The sequence below is a fragment of the Triturus cristatus genome, chromosome 12, assembly GCF_964204655.1.
Source record: "Triturus cristatus chromosome 12, aTriCri1.1, whole genome shotgun sequence".
Lineage (NCBI taxonomy): Eukaryota > Metazoa > Chordata > Amphibia > Caudata > Salamandridae > Triturus > Triturus cristatus.
In genome coordinates this window covers 763696226-763721072 of record NC_140595.1, presented here as the reverse complement: position 1 = coordinate 763721072, position 24847 = coordinate 763696226, and the positions used below count along the sequence as shown (strand labels likewise).

The following is a 24847-nucleotide window of genomic DNA, read 5'->3' as shown; positions in this document are numbered from 1 at the left end:
CTCTGTTTACATGCAGCTGGGCCAGGGCTGGGGCCTCATCCCCTACAGCTGGAGGAGAGAGGGCTAGGAGGCTGAGACTGGGGAGGGGAAGAAGAAGAGAGTGGACTAAAGAGGTGGGGGGCAATAGGCAGGAGCAAGAAGAGGGGACAGGGAGATAAGAGGCAGTTGTGCTGAGTGCATTGACAGGGGGTAGAAGTGTCAGGAGGGGCTTGGAGAGAGAAGGAGAGACAATAGCAAGGGACCATAAGGGGGAGAGATGTAGCAGCCTGGAGGGAGAGAGGCTGCAGGATACATGGGGCTGCAGGGGCTTTATGTCTGAACATTCTGGTGAAGACACTACTGCTTTTATTTGATTTAGATTTTGTTTTATAACACCTCCTGGAAGGTGTCTGTAAAATTGTTATGTTTTGCAACAAGATTTAAGCTGCAAACACTGATACAAACCCTAATGAATCGCAATATGGAAGATACAACCTAAACATTCTCCTTCCAAATAACATTTCGTAATAGGTTTCTAACCCCATTTTATGATTTAGTACCTTGTTACCAAATTGGAAAATGGGTTTAGCACATAACACAAAGCCATTTTGTGGTCACAAACCTATGAGTTTGCAAACTACAGGCTTGGTGACCACAAAATGGCTTTGTACATCAGGCCCTAGTACCATATTTTATGTAACTCTATGCTAGAAACCCTCCAGAATGAGAAATATGATCCACATGCTTCATTCAAGTCTGGTCTCTTCTGGCTATCAGAAAAGTGTCTCTAGGGCCTGATTGGCTGCATGTTACTTTCTGTGTGTTATATTCTTTGGTGTGATAGTAATGAAATAGATTTGGTCCTATGTGACTGATTCATAAAGGGATACTAGCACATTCTTACCTGAGGGTATCTGTACAGACCAAGAACATGCGCAAGAGCCATTGAAGGTGTGGATCCAGAATCCCCTATGATGGCCGCTGGTGACAAACTTCTCCTGCACCGGTAGTTTGGGACCAACTCTGCTTGTCCTGAAAGAATCCATAGCATTCCTTTCAGTGATCTCTGGAGCAGTGTACATGTATCATAAATGTGGAATCCGAGGGTGATGTTGGGCAAAATGTTTTGGTTGTTGTTAATCTCTTCAATGGCAAATATCATAGCCTGAATCCATTGGTAATTCTGGAACCCAAACCTGTAATACAATGTAGGCACATTTACCACTTTTCACAATATGTTTATTAGCATTTAGTGCTGAGGTCAGTGCAAAGGTTACATTCCGTTAGTAAAGTTGCACAATGATCACAACGTTGTGCATAGTTTACAAACACGCAAGCAGGTGAGATTTCCAAACCAAAAGGTTTTATAGATGTACTCGCCTGCCTAAAGATAAGCTGAACAGTTTCATTTCTTACTTTATGACTTTATTTATTTTTATTTAACTGCACATTGTAACCTTTTCTTGCACATAAAGAAAATGCTTAGAACAAGAAGCAGCAATGCAAGTGTCTGCCAACAACAGTGCCCCTTTCCATATGCATATCGAGACGATACAGCACAGGCTGGAACTTTGCAAGCTTCCCTCACTCACCAAATAAATATAATATAAGCAGCCGCAGAGTGAAATTAGGGCCAGGTGTAGTACTTACTACCTACAACAAAAATGGTTGCACTTTGCGTCAAAGTTTATGTGACCAGCAAATAAATCTCAAAATCAACCTATGTGCAAATAGGTTGGTTTGGAAATTAAGATTCAGAGTGTGTCACAGTCCAACCTACCTCATTATTATTCACGTGAAAGGTTGCAAATTGCGTCTCACTCTGATTGGAGGCCATCGCAGCGTTTGTGGCCTGCTGAAACCACCTGAGTAGACCACCATGTCTTTAACTGTCTTTATATAAAGTAACCTTTTTTTTAAAAAAATGTAGTGAACTGCGTGTAAAAAGAAGTTTACTTTTTTTAAAGTTTATTTGAAAGTTGGCAGTGGCTCCCTGAACCACTGCTTACTCTCCAACAACCTTTTTTTTACCATTTGCTAAAGGAAAGTGGTCCCAAGGGGACAGTTACAGACCTAGCTTAAAATAAATGATCCATCCAAGGGTAGGAAAGGATATGGAAGAAAAACAGCAACTCCTGATGACTTCATAATACTGCAATCTGTCCGCGCAACATGCAGACAGCCCATCACATCATCCAAAACAAAGTCCTATACTAACTCCTTCAATTAATCTACTAACTGAACCAGAATGCTTTTCAAGTAAATCAAGCGCTGCAATACCTCCTGCGACACCCACCTATGCCACACTCCACAAAAAGTGCAGTGCTATCAACCTCTTCTTCAGTGAAAAGATACAGGGGATCTGACAACACATCGAAAAGATCAGTCTTACTTCACCTCTAATGCCAACTCTGCCCTATAGAATACCACAATGGCCAATACAGACCTCACCAACATACTTAGCTCCCTCAAAGCCACTTGTTATGAAGATGATTTGTACCCTTGTCCTTCAAAATAGCTCTATCCCGGGATGCTTTCTCAGAACTACTCACCATTGCCAATGCATCGCTCACATAAGGCATTTTCCCAGAAACTCTCAAGATATTCCAGACCCTTCCACTCCTAAAGAAACCTACACTAGACCCTGATGCTCTTGCCAGCTACCAGATCATCTCTCATCTAACATTCATGAGCAAAATCATTAATAATGCTAGCCATCCCTTTCTGGAATATCAGTCTGGCTTCATACCATCCTGCAGCATGGAGGCTGCTACCTTAGGCATAGTAGACAATGCCCTTGCCACCATAGAGGAAGATGCCCTCTGCCTCCTAATATTGTGCGAGGTCTTAGGTGCCTTTGACACAGTTGTATGTCCCACCCTCACATGCACCCTAAAGTCTTGAATGGGATTCATCAGCAATCTCTGTCAGTGATTCTCCTCCTATCTTTCCAACTGACACCAGTTTGTTCACACGGGCACTTGCTGGTCCCATAAGATCCATACCGCCTGTGGAATCCTCCAGGGTTCCCTAAAGTCCACTGTCATCTTTGACCTGTACATGGGCCTCTAGGTGCTTTATTTATAGATAAAAGCATCAAAACTCACATTATCCCAGACCTAGAAGTCAAGTGCCTACATCAAGCTCAACCCAACCAAGTCAGAATTCCTATTATATGCCAAAACATCAAACAAGAAACAATGTTAATCTGGTTCAATTTCATGAAACATGCTTGACATCTTTGAACCCCAACATTCATTGAATTTCAAGGCACATTTATTCAACCTAACACCAACCTCACTGTCACGGAACACATTGCCAAAAACACAAATACAGCCTAGTACTTTAACATAACAGTTTAATACATTTTAATTTTTCCCTATATTTTACCACAGTGAGACTCCACATTTGGAGTAGAGATCTCCCATTGGAACAACAGAGAAAATATTTTTATTTTTTCTTTTATTAAAATGTTTGTAATAAATTAGTAACAATATATTTATGTTAAATTTTAATATAAATTAATTTTAAATATGTAATTTAAATGTAGAGCAAAAAAATCTACAGCACTAACAGCTTAATTTTTAATTCTATTTTGAATACATTTAAATATAATAAATTAAAGTAAAATTATTTTTCTGAAGTTTAAATTGAAAAATAAATTACCACATAAAGTTAAAAAGAAGTGTTTTAATATGCCTTAATAATTATAAAAGTGATGTATAGCATATACTAAAAGTTGTTCATTTATATTTTACTCACAAAATAATGTTACGTTAATTTATATAATCAAACAATATTTTTCAAATATTTTACAATTAATAATTAGGATTCTACTTGTATATATTTTTAACATTAAAATATATAGTGTTTTATATATTACACTATTTTCAATATTTTAATTTAGCATTATTTCCTATGTGATTTTTTTTCAGTGCTTATCTCCAATATTTTCAATGGGAGGGCATTGCAATATTACTGGTTGCCCATGTGAGGTGCTGGGGTTACTAATATTACATTTTGGCAGTAGTAAATACACTCACAAATTTGGCTCCACACCTTTTTTAGGGGGTTGAAGTGTGTAAGTATACACTTTTTAGGAACTTTAAAGTCGGATTTTGTGAATTGCCAAAAGCAGAAAAGTTACTCAAATGTGTAGAAGTAAATAACATGTGTAAATTACTCACAAATGTAAGTTACCTTTGTGAATTGCCCCATGCAGGTCTATAATCCACTGGAATCCATAAATTATATTTACAACTCTTTTGGTTTTTAGATTTTGCTGATTTGTTTCGCCCTTTCACATTTAACGTTGGGCTTTCACAAGTCAAAAGATGTGTAGCATATAATTAGGATTAATTTAGTAGATCCCATTAAATTAAACTTAACTGGTGAAGCACTTGTGAGCCTCAAATGGTTAACAGTGCAGATCACCTGTATCTTGCACCCGTTGTCACTCACTGCTAGCACTAGAGTCTCCAGCTCCCTTTTTTCTTTTTAATCAAATTTCCCTGAAGGAATCCAGACAGGCCATTCTCAGCTGTAAAAATCTGGTTCACCTAGTGACTCTTGCCCACCTCGAATACTAGCTATGGTCGCGAAAGGTATTAATCCTGTCTTCAATGCGATGTTCGACACCTCTCTAAGTAAAGTCACAGTTCAAATATATGAAAACAGGCCACAGTAAATTATTCCTGCTGAAAAAGCCGACTGCTGATCCCTCCAACCTCTCTAATTTTAGACCGATGTGCCTTCTTCAAGCTGCTACTAAAATGTTGGAGAGGCTGATCAATATTTACCTATAAAAAAACCTAGAATATTTTGATCTTATTCGTCCCTCACAGTCTGGCTCTAGTCCTTGACTTAACGCAGAAACTGTGCTGCTTGAGGTGTCTGAATTCATTAGGACCTGTTTAGAGTAAGGCCAGACCACTAGCCTGGTCTGCTTAGATCTGCCACCGGCATTTTACACGGTATCTTATCAGACACTTCCACATTGAGGTCTGTGGAACTGACCAGGTAAAAATCCTTCTTCAGGAGTAGAGGACAGTTGATATCATTGGGCACCGCTTCCGATACAGAAAATCTCAACTATGAGGTATTTCAAGGACTGTCATTGACTCCTACACTTTTCAATATGTACATGCGCCCACTGGTCAATATCATACAATTGCATGTCATGCAAGATTCTCAAATGCACATGGTATGCGGCTTATTCTTTACTTGGGAAGAAAGGCAGATATAGCCCAACAAGCTTATAAAAATTGCTGGGTTCATGTAGTTGACTAGAGAAATAGAGTTATTTGGAGTGCAAAGCTGAAACAAACGGAAGAGCTACTCTTTTGACAAGCCACAGATAATTGGTGTTTGACCAAATTAGGAGCACCCCCAGCCCTAAGCATGCATCTGTAGCCAGGAATTGGGGGGGGAAATGTCATACTAATGAGCTGTGTTTTCACCTTAGCATTCTGCTTGTAGTGGGAACTTGTTTTTCCATACTGCATGCTCCGAGGAAGACCCTGGACTTCTTCCCTATAGAATCCCACAAAACCATAGTGCATGTATCAATTACATCTATTTTTGATTATGCTGATGCTCTCAATTTGAATCTCCCACATTGACTAATCAATCTCCTTCTTATAGTCTAGACTGCATTAGCCAGGTTGAAAACTGTGTTCGCTGCCATATAGAAAACGGATTCTATATGAATCCTTGGTCCTAGCTCATACAGCCTTTTATAAGACAGTCCCAAAATATCTGAGCAATAGGTTCACTTATTACCATCCCCTAGATCTCTGAGATCTTCAGAAGGACACCTCCTGAGGACACCCTGAATTAGGTTGATGACAAGAGGCGGTCGTTCTTTCACATGTCTAGTCTCCAAGGCCTTGAGTGGCCTGCCGCTTATGCTGCGATGCAGTGCCAATGCTGACGTCTTCAGAAACCTCTTGAAGACAGGGTTATTCAACTTTTAGCTCTGTTTCTGTCTTGTCAGCTGCACTGCCTACTTTCTTGTGCCGGGTCACCTGATGGGCAGCTCTGTGCTGTATAAATCTGATTTAATTGGATTTTGTATAGTTAACATATGTGAGGGGCATACCTGATAGTATATTCAGGACATCATTTTCTATAATCTGCAGAATATATAAAGCAAATTAAACGTACCTTTAATTTAGCCTGAGGGAATTTTACAGGCAAGAGGGCGCCACGTTTCACCCTTCCAAATCAAAAGGGGAAACGTTTGCAAACGTGAAAAAAACATAGTCCCTGATTTAGTAGGATTTTGCTTCGGGTTTGAGTCACTTTTGCGGTACAGCTCGATGCAAATTCATTTTTGGCATTTACTAAGCCAAGCAAAGGGGAACTATCCACATTTCTCCTCGTTCCTTCCTCTTTCCATGTGTGAAAGGTGCCCCTTCCTATGCAAAATGGAATCCGTCCGGTACTGCAGGCACCCTTGCACCATGGCACGAGGGGGCCTGCATTGGTGCTAGGATGCACACAGTGCGCCGCTACCAGGAGCGAACAGGAACGCTCCATATCTTTGTTCATATGGAGGCTTTCCGCTCTGTCCCTTACAAGCAACGCTGCGCTGCGTGAAATAATGGTAAATGTTCCCCTTAAATTAGTGATTCAAAATGATATTGAAAAGTGCAAACTATCGATGCCAGCATTGTAGTAACTTACAGTTCACAGGGGCTATGGGGTGGCAGAGATGCATCCCTATTTGCCTGGTGGAAATCTTGCTAATGACCGCAGTCGGCTTCAGTGGCATGAGAAGGACTGGGGGCTTCTGTATAATCCAAATGTTGTTTTTTTCACCTTTCTTGGCATTGCAAACAGTTCCAGAGGCAGGAATCTCTACCCTTGGTTAATGGGAATGGTGAGATGGAGTGGAGGGGCTTTGCTTACGTGTGACAAGTGGCCGGCCCAGGTTCTTCTTGGAAGGTGATTTTCCTCTGCAGAGTAAAAACGTGTACCCAGAACATCCCTCCGAGTATGACATCTCCGTCCCTTGAGAATCCGCTACCTTCAGTTTTTAGGAGCTGACATCCGGCCCTTACCATCTGGGCGGCAGGCGCTGGCATCAAGCAACAGGACAGCAGGTACACGGTAACTCTCAGGTGGAGCGGGGCCTTGACAAACGTCGCTGTGCGCATGCGCAGGACGCCTGCTGCACACACTTTGTCCATTGCACCTGCAAATTGATGATCGGAAACTCGGTCTATGGATTTCGTTGCTTTGTTGATGACGTGCTGCGCATGCGCGACGTGGCGACACCTTTACTGCATTGCTAACGGATTTGTTACCAAACGTTCTTCCAGTAAAGGCTGGCTACCAAGAGATTGGGCAAATAAAGTGCAAAAACAACAATATAAATGTAATATGTTGATACAAAGCAGAATCAATCCGATAAAACATGGTAGAGTCAAACTGCTTCCTTTCAGTAAAATCCTTAAATATTTTGTGAGGAAGAAATCGGTGTTAAGTTCTACCAATTAAATGACAATGATGCCTAGTTAGAGCACGTTCTCGTCTCAGATCAGTGGGTCGTGTGGTTGTTGTGAATTGTCAATTAGGGTGTTCCTTGCAGCCAGTCCCTTCTGCAAATCATGAAAAATGTTCTCAAACGCGCCGCTGCCTCTGAACACTGCGGCTTAATGCCTGGACAGACGAGTCTCTTGGAGTTTTTATACTGGTTTAAGTCCCCAGGAGAAGGGCTGTGGTAACACACAAGCAGATGTTAATTACAGCAACTCTGTGGATTACCCCGGATGGTGATCACAAGTTATGAAAATGATGTTCAATCCGCAGAGGACTCTCCAGACACCAGCACCTCAGGGGAAGAAGAGACTGATCAACAGCCAGGAGTCTGAATGTCCTTTATGGAGCTCGGATGAATGAATAAAGGAAAACACTTCTAAGACCCCCAGCGCCTGCAACAATTATTTTGTTGTGGATCGAAAGTGCCATGGTCCCTGGAATAAGTGGAGGAGGAAGATGCGGACAGGAGCCTCATTTCCAGGATTTCAGCCAGTGAGGGCCCCTGACCGAGAAAGCTCTGCTCCCCTACATTGGAGGTCACAGCTGAGAACTGGTAGTGACATCCTGTCTTACCTCCTCAAAGCACACCTTGCTAGATATAGGCTAATTCTGTCTGCGAAGGACAGAGAGACCCAAATTAGGCCGACATTTATGAAGGACTGGGCTATTCTAAGGCCCAGCGGTGCCAGGGGACAACACCTGAAACCTTCGTGGGTTACCTGTTCCGGCGTACAAAACACAGAGACACGGGACACTTCCTGCGGCGTCAAAGATCAGTGTTTATTTACTGCAGGGATACAGAAATCGCAAGAAGTACACAACGTGTAGGTTCTGAGAGACTGCTTCGAATTGCAAAAGTGGATCGCTCCTTTTATACACATTTCTGTCATTGCACAACATGGCGAACAAAAGGTTACAACTCAGTTCCCACAGTAAACTTCAAAAGGGTCGCATTCATGTTTCAGAAGCCCGGAACATAATTACAGCAGCATTGCCGGTTCTCAACTGTAAAAGCACATTATCCCCGCATTAAGCACATTCCATTCCGACTGTAAACGAATTAGGAGAAGGGACAGAAACAGATGTAAAGGAAAAACAAGGATGCACAACAGATTGGAAAAGAGTGTAAAGGGCAATATCGGAAACTTGATTGCAGGATCAAGGGACTCGTGCCTAATGCATGCATGACTGAAACAATAGACTGGCACGGCAAGATGAGCCTCGAGCAGGGCCATCTGCCTTTGCCGTGTCATCCCCCTCATCATAAAGACACCTTCAAAGGAACACGTGTCCTCCACGAAAGCTTGGGAATCCCAGGGTCACGAAGCGGACAAGGTCCGTTCGCTGGCTACTTGAGGGCAAGAAACAAAATGGATGCCGCATCTAAAATGGAACCCGAGGGCTCAGATGGAGATACCCAGGAATGAGACGAACCGTACATAGTAGTGTAGCGAAAACGCGTACACCCACTAAACTCGTCATTTGCGGTTCGTAGATACCAAACTCGTCCATATTCGAACACACCCAAAAAGTGTCATTACGATTCCCACGGAACCTCAGACGCTCCTTTTGCCCTCATGTAGGCAAGCACTAGTCAAGATCAGAATCGATTTCGATATTCATCAAATCGTTCAGCTGTTGCTGGAACATCATTCTATCCATCAATGTCTCCTTGGTAACAGATGGCCGTCTTATACACGTTGTAGCACAGAGGCCACATAAGGCAGGACCACACTGCACACAAAGACAACACGTGAACAGAAACGTTACAACAACCCCTACGATCATCAGAATCTTCCAACCCCAAGTTGATATCAAGCCCCAAATCCATCCTAGAAGTGTCCAACCACCTTCGCCCACGTGTATGGACTCGGAGATCTTATGCAACTTCGAGATGGCTTGGTAAACAGTTGGAGCGTTGTCAGGGATGAAAATGAAACAGCTCGAATGGATCACTTTGCACACACCACCTCTATCTGCAAGAACAACGTCTAGAACCATACGGTTCTGCAATGTCATAAGTCTATCCGCCTGAAGTTCTGCTGTCAAATTACCAAGAGCACTCGCAGTTATGTTAGCAGTCGACTCTACCACACGGGTCAACTGTCTTAGGTTCCTACTATTAACCATAGGTCCCCAAAACGGCAAGAAACCCTTAAAGAAGTCTCCTGCTTCTTGACTGGCAGTGTCCTCTTCGCTTATAACGCCTCTCACAATTCTAGTTTTGTGATAGTCTGAGGCAACTGTAAAAGTCGGTGGCAAAAGATTCGCAATATAACAGGTACCAGAGAAGTCACGGGGCAACCATGTATATGCACGTTCATAACATACAAAATAGGTACCCTTGGCAGTCAGAAAGACAGGGGAAGAGAGCATCGGTAGAACATACGTATCAGTACAAGCACTGTTCCCAAGTTGTGCTCTCGGATTTCGATCCAGACCTTTCAAGCAGAAATTACCGAGGTGGGGTACAATCCATATTGGAGACGAGCTCTTAAGCTGTCTATCACCCACTGACATACTATACTCAGCCTCACTCAGGTCCTTATAGGCTTGTACCTCTTCGTTTGGAATAAGCGATGCATCAAAAATATCTCTATCTAGATCAGCAATTGCTATCGCCAAAGGCTTGTGGTACGGACCAGGACCGAAGTTTGCAGAGCGTGGCTCTCGACTGGGGTAGGAATCTAGTGCACTACGGAACATAGTTTGGAATGCTCGAGCTGACCCTTGGGAGCTATAAGGAAGAACCAGATACGGAATACCCCTATCCATGGTATGTGGCATTAACCCACACACCCAACAGTTGGTAGTATTCATCACCAACTGATGCTGATGTAGGAGTTGAACAAAGGAGTTATTCATGAATTCCGCACGTCTAACCTGCTCATGTTTGGGCAGAGGATGAAAGGAATGTGGAGAAACAGTGGTGATAGTACTTAGTTTAGGAGAAAAAGTAGGTGAAGTGGAAGGCAAAACGACTGTATTCCAAAATAGCATAGATACAGTCAGAAACAGCAGAAATACCTGAAACAAAAAACATTTTGTTCGCACAATCTTATGGAATTTTGATCTTTGCGCCGACATCCTTTCTACTTCCAACAGCTTAGAGAATGCCATCCTCTAAAAACCGTCCGTGACGTACTTGACGCACTTCGTTCTGAGTAGCGATTATCAATTCCCAGGAGTCGACAAAAAGTAACCGACCTAGTGTCAGAAACCTGCTAAACAGAAGGGAGTACCCGCACGGCCCTACGGTTAACCCCGATGATAGGTTTTCCTAAACACTCAGCTTAATACAAATCTCTTTAGCTGTGAAAAGCACACATAAAAAGAAACTCAAAAAATCAGAAAAGGATGTAATTATTATTCTTAATGTTCGTGGCAACAGTAAAGGAGGATATAAGAAAAAGTTTTATTAGTCTTTGTTACGTGGACGAAGAAAATATCGATTTCTTCCAGGTCGAGTCTGTTCTTCAAATAATTGTTCAGCTGGTGAAACAGTGTTCAGTCGATCAGATGTCAATTCAGACCTTGAGTTCTCCAAAACTGACGACTCAACAGATGTGTCTGGCTGCAATGAATTGTCTCCTACAGGTTGAGCATCACTAAACGGCACAAAGCATAGAGGGGTCTCGGTTTCCGTTGCCGCAATACCAGTTCTCACCCAACTGTCTGCTGGTGAAGGGATCGGAACCTTCTTGGTATGGGTGGCGTGTACCCAGTTCTTTCTGCCTTCCAACCGAACTGCAGTCCTTGTAGTCAGCAGCACTTGGAAGGGTCCCACAAATCTCGGCTCCAAGTTACGTTTTCTGCCAAAATTGCGGGTAACAACCCAGTCACCCGGTTGGAGCCGATGTCCAGGACCCTCTGTCTGTGCCGGCAAAGCTTCAAAGACCTGTTGATGAATTAACCTCAGTTTAGCAGTCAGATCATGAAGATAATCAATTAGCATTGGATACTCAAGACTATCAAAGGCCTTAGGTCTCGGGACTCCCCAAATGTTCGCAGGGCGGCCGAACACAATCTCATATGGGCTAAGCCCTACTGGAGAGTGTACAGTCGCTCTGGTTGATAAGAGAGCCAGAGGCAAGGCATCAGGCCATGATAAACCAGTCGTAGCTTGTATCTTCGCAAGTTTCAGCTTCAGAGTTCCATTGTACCCTTCAACCAAACCCGCTGCCTGAGGATGATTGGCGCTATGGAATTTCTGTCGAATTCCAAGGCCCTTACACACACTCTGCATCACGCTTCCCACAAACTCACTTCCATTATCTGACCACACAATCCGTGGCATTCCATACCGAGGGAAGTATTCCTTCAGTAGGACTTTCGCTGTGGACAGGGCAGTATTATCCTTAAGAGGATAGGCCTCGATCCATCTGGAGAACGCACAAACCAAAACTAAAACATACTTCAGATTATTGCATCTCTCCATATGAATGAAGTCCAGCTGGATAACCTCAAAGGGACAGGCAGGAGGAGCAAAATGACCGGGTGGAGTGGGGGTGCCCTTGCCAGGATTATGCATCAAACACACAATACAATTCTTAACCACCCTCTCAGCACATTTAGCAATACCATCGTTCTTCCATACAGAGGACAATAACTTGCATATACCTTTCACACTAATGTGTGACAACCCATGAGCCATAGTCACGACGGCTAATACATACGCATCCGGTAACATCCACCTCTGACGTTCCGACAAGTCAACCCAACATCCATGCATGTCCAACTTTCCCGTGCTTTCTTTCCACTTGGTCCTTTCAGTTTCAGTGGCCTCATTCTGAATTGCTTTCACACTCTCAACAGTGTCTTCACACATACCAGTCTCCGTCGGCCACCTCACTGAACTCGTAACATACATTCGAGTTGCAAGATTCTTAGCCATTTCCTTAGCAATCTCGTCCGCAAATGCATTACCACGACCAACATCATCCGTGACCTTCCGATGCGCACTACATTTAACGATCGCTACCTGTTTAGGCAATGTAAGTGCATCCAAAAGATCATTCACGAGCTGCCCGTGTTGGATCTTCGTACCATGCGATGTCATAAATCCTCTTTCTCTCCACAATCGACCAAAACTATGTGCAACACCGAATGCATACTGACTATCGGTAAACACATTCACTCGCTTTCCCTTAGACAAAACACACGCTCTTGTTAACGCAATCAATTCTGCCGCTTGCGCTGAATTCTGACTCAGTCTCGCAGTTTCCACAACCGTGCTCAACGTTACTACAGCATATGCAGTCGTCACATCACCATTCGGCAACTTAAAACATGAACCATCAACATACAAAGTGCCATCGGGATCTGTCAATGGAGTGTTTTTCAGGTCCACACGACCCTTCGTTTCTTCCTCAGTTCGTAAATAACAATCATGTGGTGGTACATCATCTGATTCCATATTAGTCGGCAACAATGTCGCCGGATTCAATACATTACAACGCTTAATCTGTATATGACTTGCCAAAAGGGTCAACTCATACCCGGACAACCTTGCACTCGTCAGATGTTGAGTTTTTGTCCGATTCAGGAGAGTGTCAACTGCATGGGGAACCATCACTATGAGCATATTGTCCATGACCAGACCTGCGGATTGTCGAATAGACACCGCAGCTGCCGCTGTCGCCCTCAAGCAACTTGGCAACGCTCTAGCTACCGGGTCTAAAGTCGAGGAAAAATACGCACACGGACGCTGCTTAACACCAAATTGTTGCGTCAAAACACTCAACGCACAACCTTCTCTCTCGTGAACGTATAGTGTAAACGGTTTACTGTAATCAGGAGTACCTAACACAGGAGCCGAACACAACGCATCACGTAGTTCAGAAAAACTTTTCTGACATTCTTCCGTCCATGGCAAAGGAGTCGAAACATCTTTGCACGTGAGAGCTATCAATGGCTTCGCTAACAGTGAAAAGTTCGGAATCCACTGTCTGCAGTATGACGTGATACCTAGAAAGGCACGCACATCTCTCTGAGTTGTTGGCACAGTCATTCGAGCAATTGCTGCAATTCTTTCAGGGGTCAACCTTCTTCCCGCCTTTGACAATAAGTGACCTAGATAGGTTACTTCTTGACAACAATATTGTAGTTTAGAAGGTGACACTTTGTGATGTAAGTCACATAGGTGCTGTAACAGTGACACTGTAGCAGTTCTACAAACCTGTTCAGTGTCAGCAGCTAACAGCAGATCATCAACGTACTGAATCAAAGCCGCACCAGCCGGCAACACAAACGCATCAAGTTGACTCTTAAGAGCTTGGCTGTAGATCGATGGACTCTCACAGTAGCCCTGAGGTGCGCGTTTGAACCTGAAGCTACGACCACCTAATGAGAAACCGAATAAATCTCTGCTTTCCTCCGCAATCGGAATGCTAAAGAACGCATTCTTCAGATCGATTACCGAGAACCATGAGGCAGAAGCTGGAATCAGAGTCAGCAAAGCCGTAATGTCAGGCACCACGGGAAACTGTGGAACAACAATTTTATTCACCTCCCTTAAATCAATAACAAAACGATACACAGGAGGCTTGGATGGATCAGTTCGTTTCAAAATAGGTAACACAGGACTATTACACACGTTACCCCGTGTTTCCTCGATGACATCTTTATCGATCAAATCGTAAATGATCGCTAAAAGTGCTCGTTCTCCATCAAGAGAGATACGATACTGGGGAATGCGTGGCAATCGCACGTTTGATTTCAAATGAACAACATAAGGTGGTATATCCAGCAGTCCCACGTCATTGGGACCTGTCGCCCACAAAGACTCAGGAAGAGAACTCAATTCCGGTGGTAGCTTATCAGTCGACAAATACATAGGAGAGATCACTCTCTGACCCAACGTAAGCTCCACTCCCGCAGGAGAGCAGTACAAAGTCGCATATAACCGCTTCAACAAATCGAAGCCCAAAAGATTCTCACCACAACCAGTAGTCAAAATCAAAGGCGCTTCTAACTCACAAGACCCAATTGTAAGGGGCAAAGGGCTAGAAACTGGATTGCTAACAGGGGCGCCAGAGAATCCAACGGAAACATTCGTTAAGCCAGACAAAGGCGCGCCAGGGAGTTTCGAATGCATGATGGAACTTTTCGCTGCACCAGTGTCCAACAGAAAAGGCTCAACTACGCCCAATGTAGCAACTGTGACATAAGGCCCTCTCTGATCAACCGGAACTGATACTACTCCCTTTCTTTGTCTATGGCTGTCCTAGTAAGTACCGTCCGCATCAACATCATGCTCGACATAATAGTCGTCCACATGATACTGTGCAGATCTACCAGACGATGGATCACGCCGATCAAAGCAATTCTGCGAGTCTGATGAAGTGGCAAGACGCTCATTCTGATTCTGAGTAACACCGCGACCTCTACCACGTGACGCTTGTTGAGGACCACTACGACCTCCTCGAGCTGAAACACCATTGTTCCGGTCACGCAAAACTGGACAATTAAACTTCAAATGGCCCTCACACCTACAATATGCGCATTGATTATACCCCAACACAAAGCGAGGTGTAGAGTAGTCAGTACGCGACTGCGATCTAGAAAACTGCGATTGTAATCGATTTGGCTGTTGCGAGTCATTTTGATTCGAGTGCGGAGGATACGCTTACTGCAATAAGACCTTTGTTTTAAGATCCTTCGTTTTCTTATCTGCGCGTTCGCTTTCTTCTTTCTCTCTATTTTCGTAGTATTGGGCCGTGGCTAATATCTGAGCGGTGGTAGAAATGGCCCACGAACTTTCAGAATTCTTCAACTTGTTGCTTAGTTCAGGCAACAAATTCGATACGAATTTATCAACGAACAACCGCTGACCTCCCTCAGAGCTCATATCCTGACCACTATGATCGATAAATGCCTCCTCAAATCTCGTAAAAAAATCGGAGACACTCTCGCCCTTCTTTTGTTTGCACGCAGACAATTTGTCCCAATTAACGCGTATTGCTGGCATAAGTGTCTTCATAAGTGTAATTATCCTCTGGGGCAAATTCTCAATGAGCTGTTCAGGTTTAGCCCCACCAACTTGCCGTCCGTCAGCCGCCGCAAGAGCAGCCCAATCACCGCCTAACTCAGCTGCGTGATTCTCTTGACAGATTTTCGCCCAAATCGGTTGAGGTACTACATTACCAAACAACATATCAATATCTGCAAGGTTCATGACAGTAGCATCCACTAATTGGGACAACTCCTTATAATAACCTGCAGGATTTTTGCGGGGGTCAGGCAAGGTTTGCTTTACCTGAAAAACTTCCGATCGCTTCCACGGGAGGTGTATCCAAACTCTCTGAAAATGTGGTGGAACAACAGGATTAGCAGCAGGATCACCTGGCATCCATACTGGGGGAACTTCCCGCATAGGATACTGACCAGGTTGTGCCATCCACTCCTCAGTTGCGTCCTTAAACAATGCTCGAGGTTGTACCGTAGATCGAAAAGATAACAGATGCTCTAAAGCACGTCGGACATTACCACCCACAATCATACCAGTCGAAAATTGATTCTGAAGCTCAGTGATCTCGGGCGGTACATTATCTACCTCCTCATTATCCCACTCTTCTCTCAAGGATTTACACATTTCTTCGAACACGAATCTTTGTGTGGGCTCATTAAACTGAGAAAATGTCTCAAAAACTATACGCGAAGCGTACTTCGCAGGATGCCTAATCCACTTACGCGCCATTTTCACTAACGACTCACGTTCCCTACCATCAGGAATTTGACTGCGCCTCTGAGCAACATCAGAAAGATCTGACCCGAGTACCGGTCCAAAAAACGGAGAATAGAGAGTAGCGACAGCATTAAATATACGACTACGAACAGAAGGGGAAGAAGAAGGAAGCACAGGAGCAACGACATTGGGAGTTAACGTAGAAACAGTAGCGGTAGTCGGGGTAACGGGAGTAGTAGTAAGATTGGGCTGATGAGATACTGGCAAAGGAACAGTAGGAAAAAGAGCGGGTAAAGGAGGATGAACAATTTGCGGCACAAGAGGATTCGGAAGAACAGGAGGAACGACAGGCTGACCAGCAGCCGCCAGAACAGCAGGTTGAGGAACAGGAGGAATCACAGGACCCACAGTATCTGGAGCATAGGGAGGTGGTGATTTTAATAGATAAGACAATATGGGATCTTCTACCACTTCTTCTCCCGTCTTATCTGGACTAGACGGTAAAACCGGATAACATTTATCCACCGCCATATGATGAAGTCTAGCACAAACTTCCTGCTCCTTCTCGTCTTTGTCTCGCTGATACTGTTCTGCATTTCGCATCACCGTAATAACACCTTCTCTCTTATTTTTCTTAATCTGTTTGATTTCTTTCTGCTTGGCCTCTTTGCGCCATAATCGAAAGGAATCATACATGGCCGGCCTAGCCTTCTTTTTAAACAATTTAGCTTCAAGATTATCTAATATTGCAGTTTCGAAACTACCATGTGATGGCCAACTAAGAACACCATCATTTTTAGTGTAACAAATCCAATATTCATTATATACAATAGGACCTACTCCGTGGCGACTATAGAGCTCATAAATTGGAGTTCCAACTGGAGGTATCGGACATGAATCCTCCAGTCGGGAATCCGTGCTGCAACATTTAAGGAAACCAAACAAAGTACTACGGCCAGGCATCGTGCACACTAACCGAGTTTACAAACTTCAAGGGCTATCGAATTACGATGTCCTCGCAAAAAAATGCAAGACCCTCGGTTTTTGGCAATTGCAATCGTCAAATAAAACCCCGACAACTAAGAACCAACAACTAAGAACCACAAATGCAATGGAACCATGCAAACAACAAAGTAACCGTCCCAAAAAGGAACTACAAAACCATGAACTCTGGGAGCGACCCACAAATACTTAACTGAAAGAGCAATGGCGTCACCAGGAAGGCCCGTCTATCGTCTCGCCGTACAAAGGACTACGCCAGGCGCCGAAACAGGTCGACAGTCAGGGCATCAGTCCGTCGCAGCCGTCAGGAGGCGGGAATCTTCGCGGGAAAAGTCTTCGGGCCACCTATTTCGACAACTGGATCGATGAAGCGGGGTGCACCTTCCCTCGGAGATTTCACACGAAGTTCCTCACGATCGTCGGGCTTTGGACCGGTACCGCTGAAGTCGCCCCACGTTGGGCGACAACTGAAGGACTGGGCTATTCTAAGGCCCAGCGGTGCCAGGGGACAACACCTGAAACCTTCGTGGGTTACCTGTTCCGGCGTACAAAACACAGAGACACGGGACACTTCCTGCGGCGTCAAAGATCAGCGTTTATTTACTGCAGGGATACAGAAATCGCAAGAAGTACACAACGTGTAGGTTCTGAGAGACTGCTTCGAATTGCTAAAGTGGATCGCTCCTTTTATACACATTTCTGTCATTGCACAACATGGCGAACAAAAGGTTACAACTCAGTTCCCACAGTAAACTTCAAAAGGGTCGCATTCATGTTTCAGAAGCCCGGAACATAATTACAGCAGCATTGCCGGTTCCCAACTGTAAAAGCACATTATCCCCGCATTAAGCACATTCCATTCCGACTGTAAACGAATTAGGAGAAGGGACAGAAACAGATGTAAAGGAAAAACAAGGATGCACAACAGATTGGAAAAGAGTGTAAAGGGCAATATCGGAAACTTGATTGCAGGATCAAGGGACTCGTGCCTAATGCATGCATGACTGAAACAATAGACTGGCACGGCAAGATGAGCCTCGAGCGGGGCCATCTGCCTTTGCCGTGTCATCCCCCTCATCATAAAGACACCTTCAAAGGAACACGTGTCCTCCACGAAAGCTTGGGAATCCCAGGGTCACGAAGCGGACAAGGTCCGTTCGCTGGCTACTTGAGGGCAAGAAACAAAATGGATGCCGCATCTAAAATGGAACCCGAGGGCTCAGATGGACATACCCAGGAATGAGACAAACCGTACATAGTAGCGTAGCGAAAACGCGTACACCCACTAAACTCGTCATTTGCGGTTCGTAGATACCAAACTCGTCCATATTCGAACACACCCAAAAAGTGTCATTACGATTCCCACGGAACCTCATTTAGACAGAGTAACAGCTTTTCCATGAAATAAATTCTATCCTTGGCTACCCCCAGTGCAAGGAATGTCTGACCTGAGATGCACGGCCTCCCCTCCATAAACGGGTACCCAGGCTAAGTGCTGATCTCAGGGGAGTAATGCCGGCCCTTGCTGCCCCTGCAGTGCAGGGGGGGGCGCCTTCAAGGGGTCTCCAATGGTCCAGCGAGCCCCATTCAGCTCAAGGTTAATTAATATCTGTGAGATATGCGAGACTCCTCATCAGATTCTGCAGACTGGCCAAGTGGGGCTTTATTTTGCATTCTGTACTCTGCAATCTTGGTGTTTGAAAGAATGAAAGGGTGGAGGGTTAGCGTATAGGCTGTTGCAGTAGTCTATGCTGGAGTTTGTGGCTACCCCTACTACTGCACTGGCTTTATATGGCGGGGCGGGCAGAATAAGATTAGTTTTAGCCGGGAGCTAACATCTCAGCATCACAACACTTGTCAGGGCACCTATGATCATGCTGGCATCATCCATAACAACCAGATTTTTTTACGTAGGATGAGACATGGAGTTTTTTCCCCAGTAAGGCTGGAGGAGTGATTGAAGATAAACCTGCTCTTCCTTCAAATCTAAACATAACTGTCTTGAATTTATTACTATTAAGTCGGAGGTAACTATTTTGCAACCCTGTTTCAATCTTACCCACAAATTGTTACAGCTCTGCTGTTGTCGAGTTGTCCTTCTACAATTTAATGTAAAGTCGCGTGTCTTGTATTTATAACTGGACTCTGATCTTTGATTTACTAGTAAATCAAATATGTCAATCATGGATAACCAATAATACCAAAATTTACATTGACCACATTTTTTACAAAAAAACATAAGCACAAAAAACTATTATATCCATTGTATGTTTATGAGTAGGCAATTAAACATTGACCATAAAACTTCCACCTTCTGTTAATTTAGGATTAATGTGGCTGCCTTCAAAATATACATCTACAGTCCCCATTTATAAGGTAGTATTTCTAGGGGCAACATACATTTATTTTTTAAAATTTTATTTGAGTTTTATATAGCGCTTGCTAGACCCGGAGGTATCAGAGCGCTTTACATAAGGATCCACAAAATTACAAATTTACATCAGTTACAAGTTACATCAGTTACAAGAACACATTTCAAGAGTGTCGGAAGACGGAATAAATGGAGCTTAGAAGGGTAAGGGGGTGGGGTAAAGGTATAGGAAGGCGAAAGGATGGAGATAGGATGGATGGAGAGACAAAGGAGAGTCTGTCCAAAGTCCGGCTGGGTAGGTGACTGCCGAGGGGGAAAGTCCACAGCCCATCTCCTCTATAGCTATCAGGTAGGTCCACCGGGCATCAGTCAAGCAGCTAGGTACATTAGGGACAAACCATTTCCTACACTTTTTTTAAGTGCCCAGCCTACATTCAAAGACAATCTCAAATTTCAAAGACTTCTCCAACAACGGTGTCGACGTGTGACGCGTTTTGGCCTTATCTCATTTAGGCCTCGTCAGGACAATGGGAAGCTGGAAGTGCAGCTCTTCTGTTGGATACACACTATTTCACACAGGGTTCATAAAGTCATTCAGGATATATGAGGGAACCAAAACAATCTTGGTTAATACTTAAATCCTAGCGATCTTAAGGTGGACATCACGTCCAAAAGGTATGAGACTCTGGTACGATGTAAGAAAAAACGGCACAAAAAGTGTAGGAAGTGTTTTTCCCTAATTAATGTTGCCCCTAGAAAGACTATGTTATTAATGAGGACTGTAGATGGATTTGGTGAAGGCAGCCACATTAATCCTAAACAATCGGAAGACAGAAGATTTATGGTCAGATATTTAATTGCATGTTCATAAACATACAATGAACATAATCAGTTTTAGTGTTTATGTATTTGTAAAAAATGTGGTGCCATGTATGTGTCTGTGTATATCTATATAGCAAGTGTGATCAAGGCTGGGGAAATGTGTTACAACATTGGGATTACCTTATTATATCTTATAAGTTTAACTCCCAATAAAATCAACAAAAAAGGGCTACAGGAAACTCTACACCCTGGAGAATTACCCCCATATGAGGAAAAAGACTGTGCACTCTGTAAACCATTCTGCAATGGTAATAAAAGGCATGGCAATAGCCAAACAGAACCTACAACAACAATACCAGCCTATGTGATAAGTCCCACCATTACGTGATATATTGACAGTACCAATATAAAGGTATGAAGACACCAAGAAGACTTTCATAGAAAGGACAAAGAAATACTACTCGCTAGTGTGTCATCCAGAGGAAAAAGAATGCACACCCACTTTACCAAACACACAACGTATGTCTTAGCATAGTATTTGTACTGAACGAGATCCTTACAGTACAAAACGTATACCAGACATTTCGGACACACCTTTGCATTAGTATCTTGTTTGAAGGCTAGCACGGGGGATGGCAGCAGCAGCTCCAGATCTTTGAAAATTGGCTCTGCACAGTGTTGTACCAAAGTAACTTTGCTTTCGGCACTGCGTTGCACAACTTTTCAATAAATCTTTACCTTTGTGCTTTATTTCACCATGAAGAAGCTGTGGGATTTTGGTGGGACGGTGGTTTGATAAGAATGTGTTAACAGTTATTATTATTAATTTTTAGATTAATTGAGATTGGTCATTTTTTTTGTTTAATTTGGAAGCTTCTAGCCATATTTCAAGAAAAGGCTTGTAACGTGTAATAGACTCCCTAAAGAACGCCAGCCGCAAGCACCACCAACTCATCTGAGCCACCAAAAGGACCTCTTTCAAGGAATGCATCGACAACAACGCACACAACAGCAAAGAGCTCTTCAACATCGTGAACGAGCTCTTCAACCTCAGCTCCAACCTCAACGACATCCCGCCGTCGCAAGACCTATGCAACTCCCTAGCCACCTTCTTCCACCGCAAGATTGCAGACATCCACGACAGCTTCAACACCAAGGCCCTTCCTACATCTGCCAACAATGCAGTCTCACCACCCCCCAGCCTCACCAACCACCTGCTCTCCTGGACCCACGTCAACGATGACGACACCATCAAAACCATGAACACCATCCACTCCGGCCCACCATCCGACCCCTGCCCTCACCATATCTTCAACAAAGAAAACCGCATCATCGCACTTCAACTTCGGAAGATCATCAACCTCTCCTTTAAGACCGCCACCTTCCCGGAAAGCTGGAAGCACGCCAAGATCAACGCCCTACTCAAGAAAGCCACAGCGGACCCAAAGGACCTCAAGAATTTCCAGCCCATCTCCCTTCTTCTGCTCCCGGCGAAAGTCATTGAAAAGATTGGCAACAGACAACTGACCCACTTCCTCGAGGAGAACAACATTCTGGACCCATCCCAATCTGGATTCCGCAGCAATCACAGCACTGAAACCGCCCTCATCGCTGCCACAGATTACATGAGGACCCTACTGGACAACGGTGAAACCGTGGCCCTCATCCTTCTGGACCTTTCGTCCACCTTCGACACCGTCTTCCACCACATGCTAAGCACACACCTCCACGATGCAGGAATATGCGACAAAGCCCTGGACTGGATCACCTTCTTCCTCACCGACAGAACCCAGAGGGTCCGCCTCCCCCTTTCCGCTCTGTAACCAACAAGATCATCTGCAGCATGCCCCAAGGATCATCCCTCAGCCCTACCCGTTTTCAATGTCTACATGGCAGCACTAGCCAACATCGTCCGCTCACACAACCTCAACATCGTCTCCTACGCCGACGACATAAACTGATCCTCTCACTCACAAAAAACCCCACCACCACCAAAACCAACCTCCACAAAGGAATGAGGGCTGTCGCCAGCTGGATGCAGACCAGCCACCTGAAACTTAACTCAGACAAGACAGAGGTCCTCATCCTCGGATACACTCCCTCCGCCTGGGATGACTCTTGGTGGCTGGCCCAGCAAGTCAACACCATCTCCTCCTCCTGCTTCAACACCCTCCGCATGCTCCGCAAGATCTACAGATGGATCCCCACCGTAACCAGAAGGACAGTCACACAGACCCTCATCAGCAGCAGACTGGACTACGGCAATGCCCTCTACACAGGGACCAGGATCAAACTCCAGAAGAGGCTCCAACGCATACAAAACGCCCCTGCATGCCTCATCCTCGACATTCCCCACCACACCCACATCACTGCCCACCTGAAAGACCTGCACTGTCTCCCAGTCAAGAGGAGGATCACCTTCAAGCTCCTCACCCACGCCCACAAAGCACTACACAACGCCGGACCAACATACCTCAACAAGCGTCTCACCTACTCCACCCCGAACCGCCAGCTTCGCTCCGCTGACCTTGCCCTCGCCACCGTCCCACGCATCCACAGGGCCTCCACCGGTGGCAGATCCTTCTCCTACCTCGCTGCCAAGACATGGACCACCCTCCCCACACAGCTGTGACAGACCCAGGACCTGCTAAGACTTCTCAAGACCTGGATGTTCGAGCAGTAGCTGCATCTCCACCCCCGATCAGCGTCTTGAGACCCTCGCGGGTGATTAGTGGGCTCTACAATAAGTGATTGATTGATTCCCAATCAATTTTATGTATATCTTTTTAAAGAAATGATCATAAAAAACATAAAAATATATGTTTGTATACAATAAACTATACAAAAGTTGAAAGTATTTGTGCATGTCTGTATACAGAACTAATGTTATACATTGCCTCTTGCTTTTGCAGCACTAAGTTCCATTGCCCTGTCTAGGCCTTGTGTTCCCAACTGTTATATTGCAGCTTATACTGATACTCTTGCATGCAATACTGTCATTTTGCAATACATTGGGTTGCCCTACCGCCATTGGTTGTGTTGAATAAGTCCACTAATGGTGTGTGATCAGTACGAAGGATTAACTGGTTGCCCCACACCAAATTTCTAAAATAATGCACACCCCAGCATAAATTCATGGCATCCTTCTCAATGGTAGAATATGAAGGTTCAGCTCCATGATGTGTGATGCAAAAGCAACAGTTTCCTCTTTACCATTACTTCTCCTCTGCATCGACACGGCACCCAAACCAAGATTACTGGTATCGGTCCAGATTATGCACATATCCTGAGTGTCAAGCAGTTTTAGGGGCTGTGCAGAAACAATCTCTCACTTAATCGACTTGTATACTTCCTCCAGTTCACCAGAGTTGGCATAGTACTCAGCAAGACCAAGGAAAGATCGAAGCTGATCTTTATCACAAGCTGCAGGTGTGTCTTTAATTGCTCTAGGAATCTTCATCTTTGACTCAATACCCTTGCTGGACACATGATGACCCAAATAATCCACTCCATCACAACCAAATGTGCATTTGTCTCTCTTTGAAGTCAAACCAGACGCCTCTAAAATCCTCAACACATTCTCCAGTCTCTAATCCTCCTCAAATCCTTCTTTCCCATAAACTAAAATATCATACTTGAAACACAAAACTCCTGACATACCCATGAATAAATTGTTCATCAACCTCTGAAACACAGACGATGCCGAAGCCAACCCAACGACATGCGTCTAAAACAAAAAGCTCCATTGGGTGTCACTAAAGACATCAAATGTCTAGACTCCTCCCACATTTCCCCTTGGTGATAGGCTGCCAACATGTCTAATGTAGTAAATACAGCAGCCCCTTTCAAAGTCAATAATAGTTCATTAATATTGGAAAGTGGTTGTCGGTCGACCCAGATATTGGAGTTCAAATCACGCAAATCAACACACAACTGCAAGGATTTATTAGATTTGCCTGCTAAAACAACTGGAGACAACCATTCTGACCCCTCAATAGGCTCGATTATACCCAACTCACATAACTTGTCTAACTCTGACTTTAATTTGCCACTCAAATTGATGGGCACACTCCTTACCTCTTACACCTTAGGTACAGCATTGTCCTTCTGTACAATACAATGCCTAAAACCTTTCAACTTCCCAAGAACATCAATGAAGACATTAGGGTATTTGGACACCCACTTACATACATCCATGTTGCACACTCCACTGTTGTGTGACTCTAGTAGGCATTGTTTTGATAAAACAAACTCAGGATGATTGGGGTCGAGAATTATATCTAAATCCCCTTGTTCATTCCACCCCAACAGATTAGGACCACCTTTCGCAACAAAAACAATCCCCATGGTTGTTTTTGCATCAAAGCCTAATGTGGCTTCGAACTAACCCAAAACTTCCACCCTTTTACCTCCATATGCAAAAATCATCACCCGGGACTCAC

General features: G+C 44.3%; 1 protein-coding gene across 1 annotated transcript in view; it reads right to left on the bottom strand.

The window, feature by feature from the left end:
• LOC146782754 (extracellular calcium-sensing receptor-like) overlaps positions 1-23865 on the bottom strand; it is a 65179-nt gene extending 41314 nt beyond the window's left edge. Inside the window, exons 1-2 of the mRNA XM_085637229.1 lie at positions 23738-23865; positions 884-1175 (exon numbers count right to left, since the gene is read on the bottom strand). Coding sequence (XP_085493355.1) covers positions 884-1175; positions 23738-23865 — 420 coding nt within the window. The remainder of the gene's footprint in view (positions 1-883; positions 1176-23737) is intronic.
• Between the last annotated feature and the right edge of the window lie 982 nt (positions 23866-24847).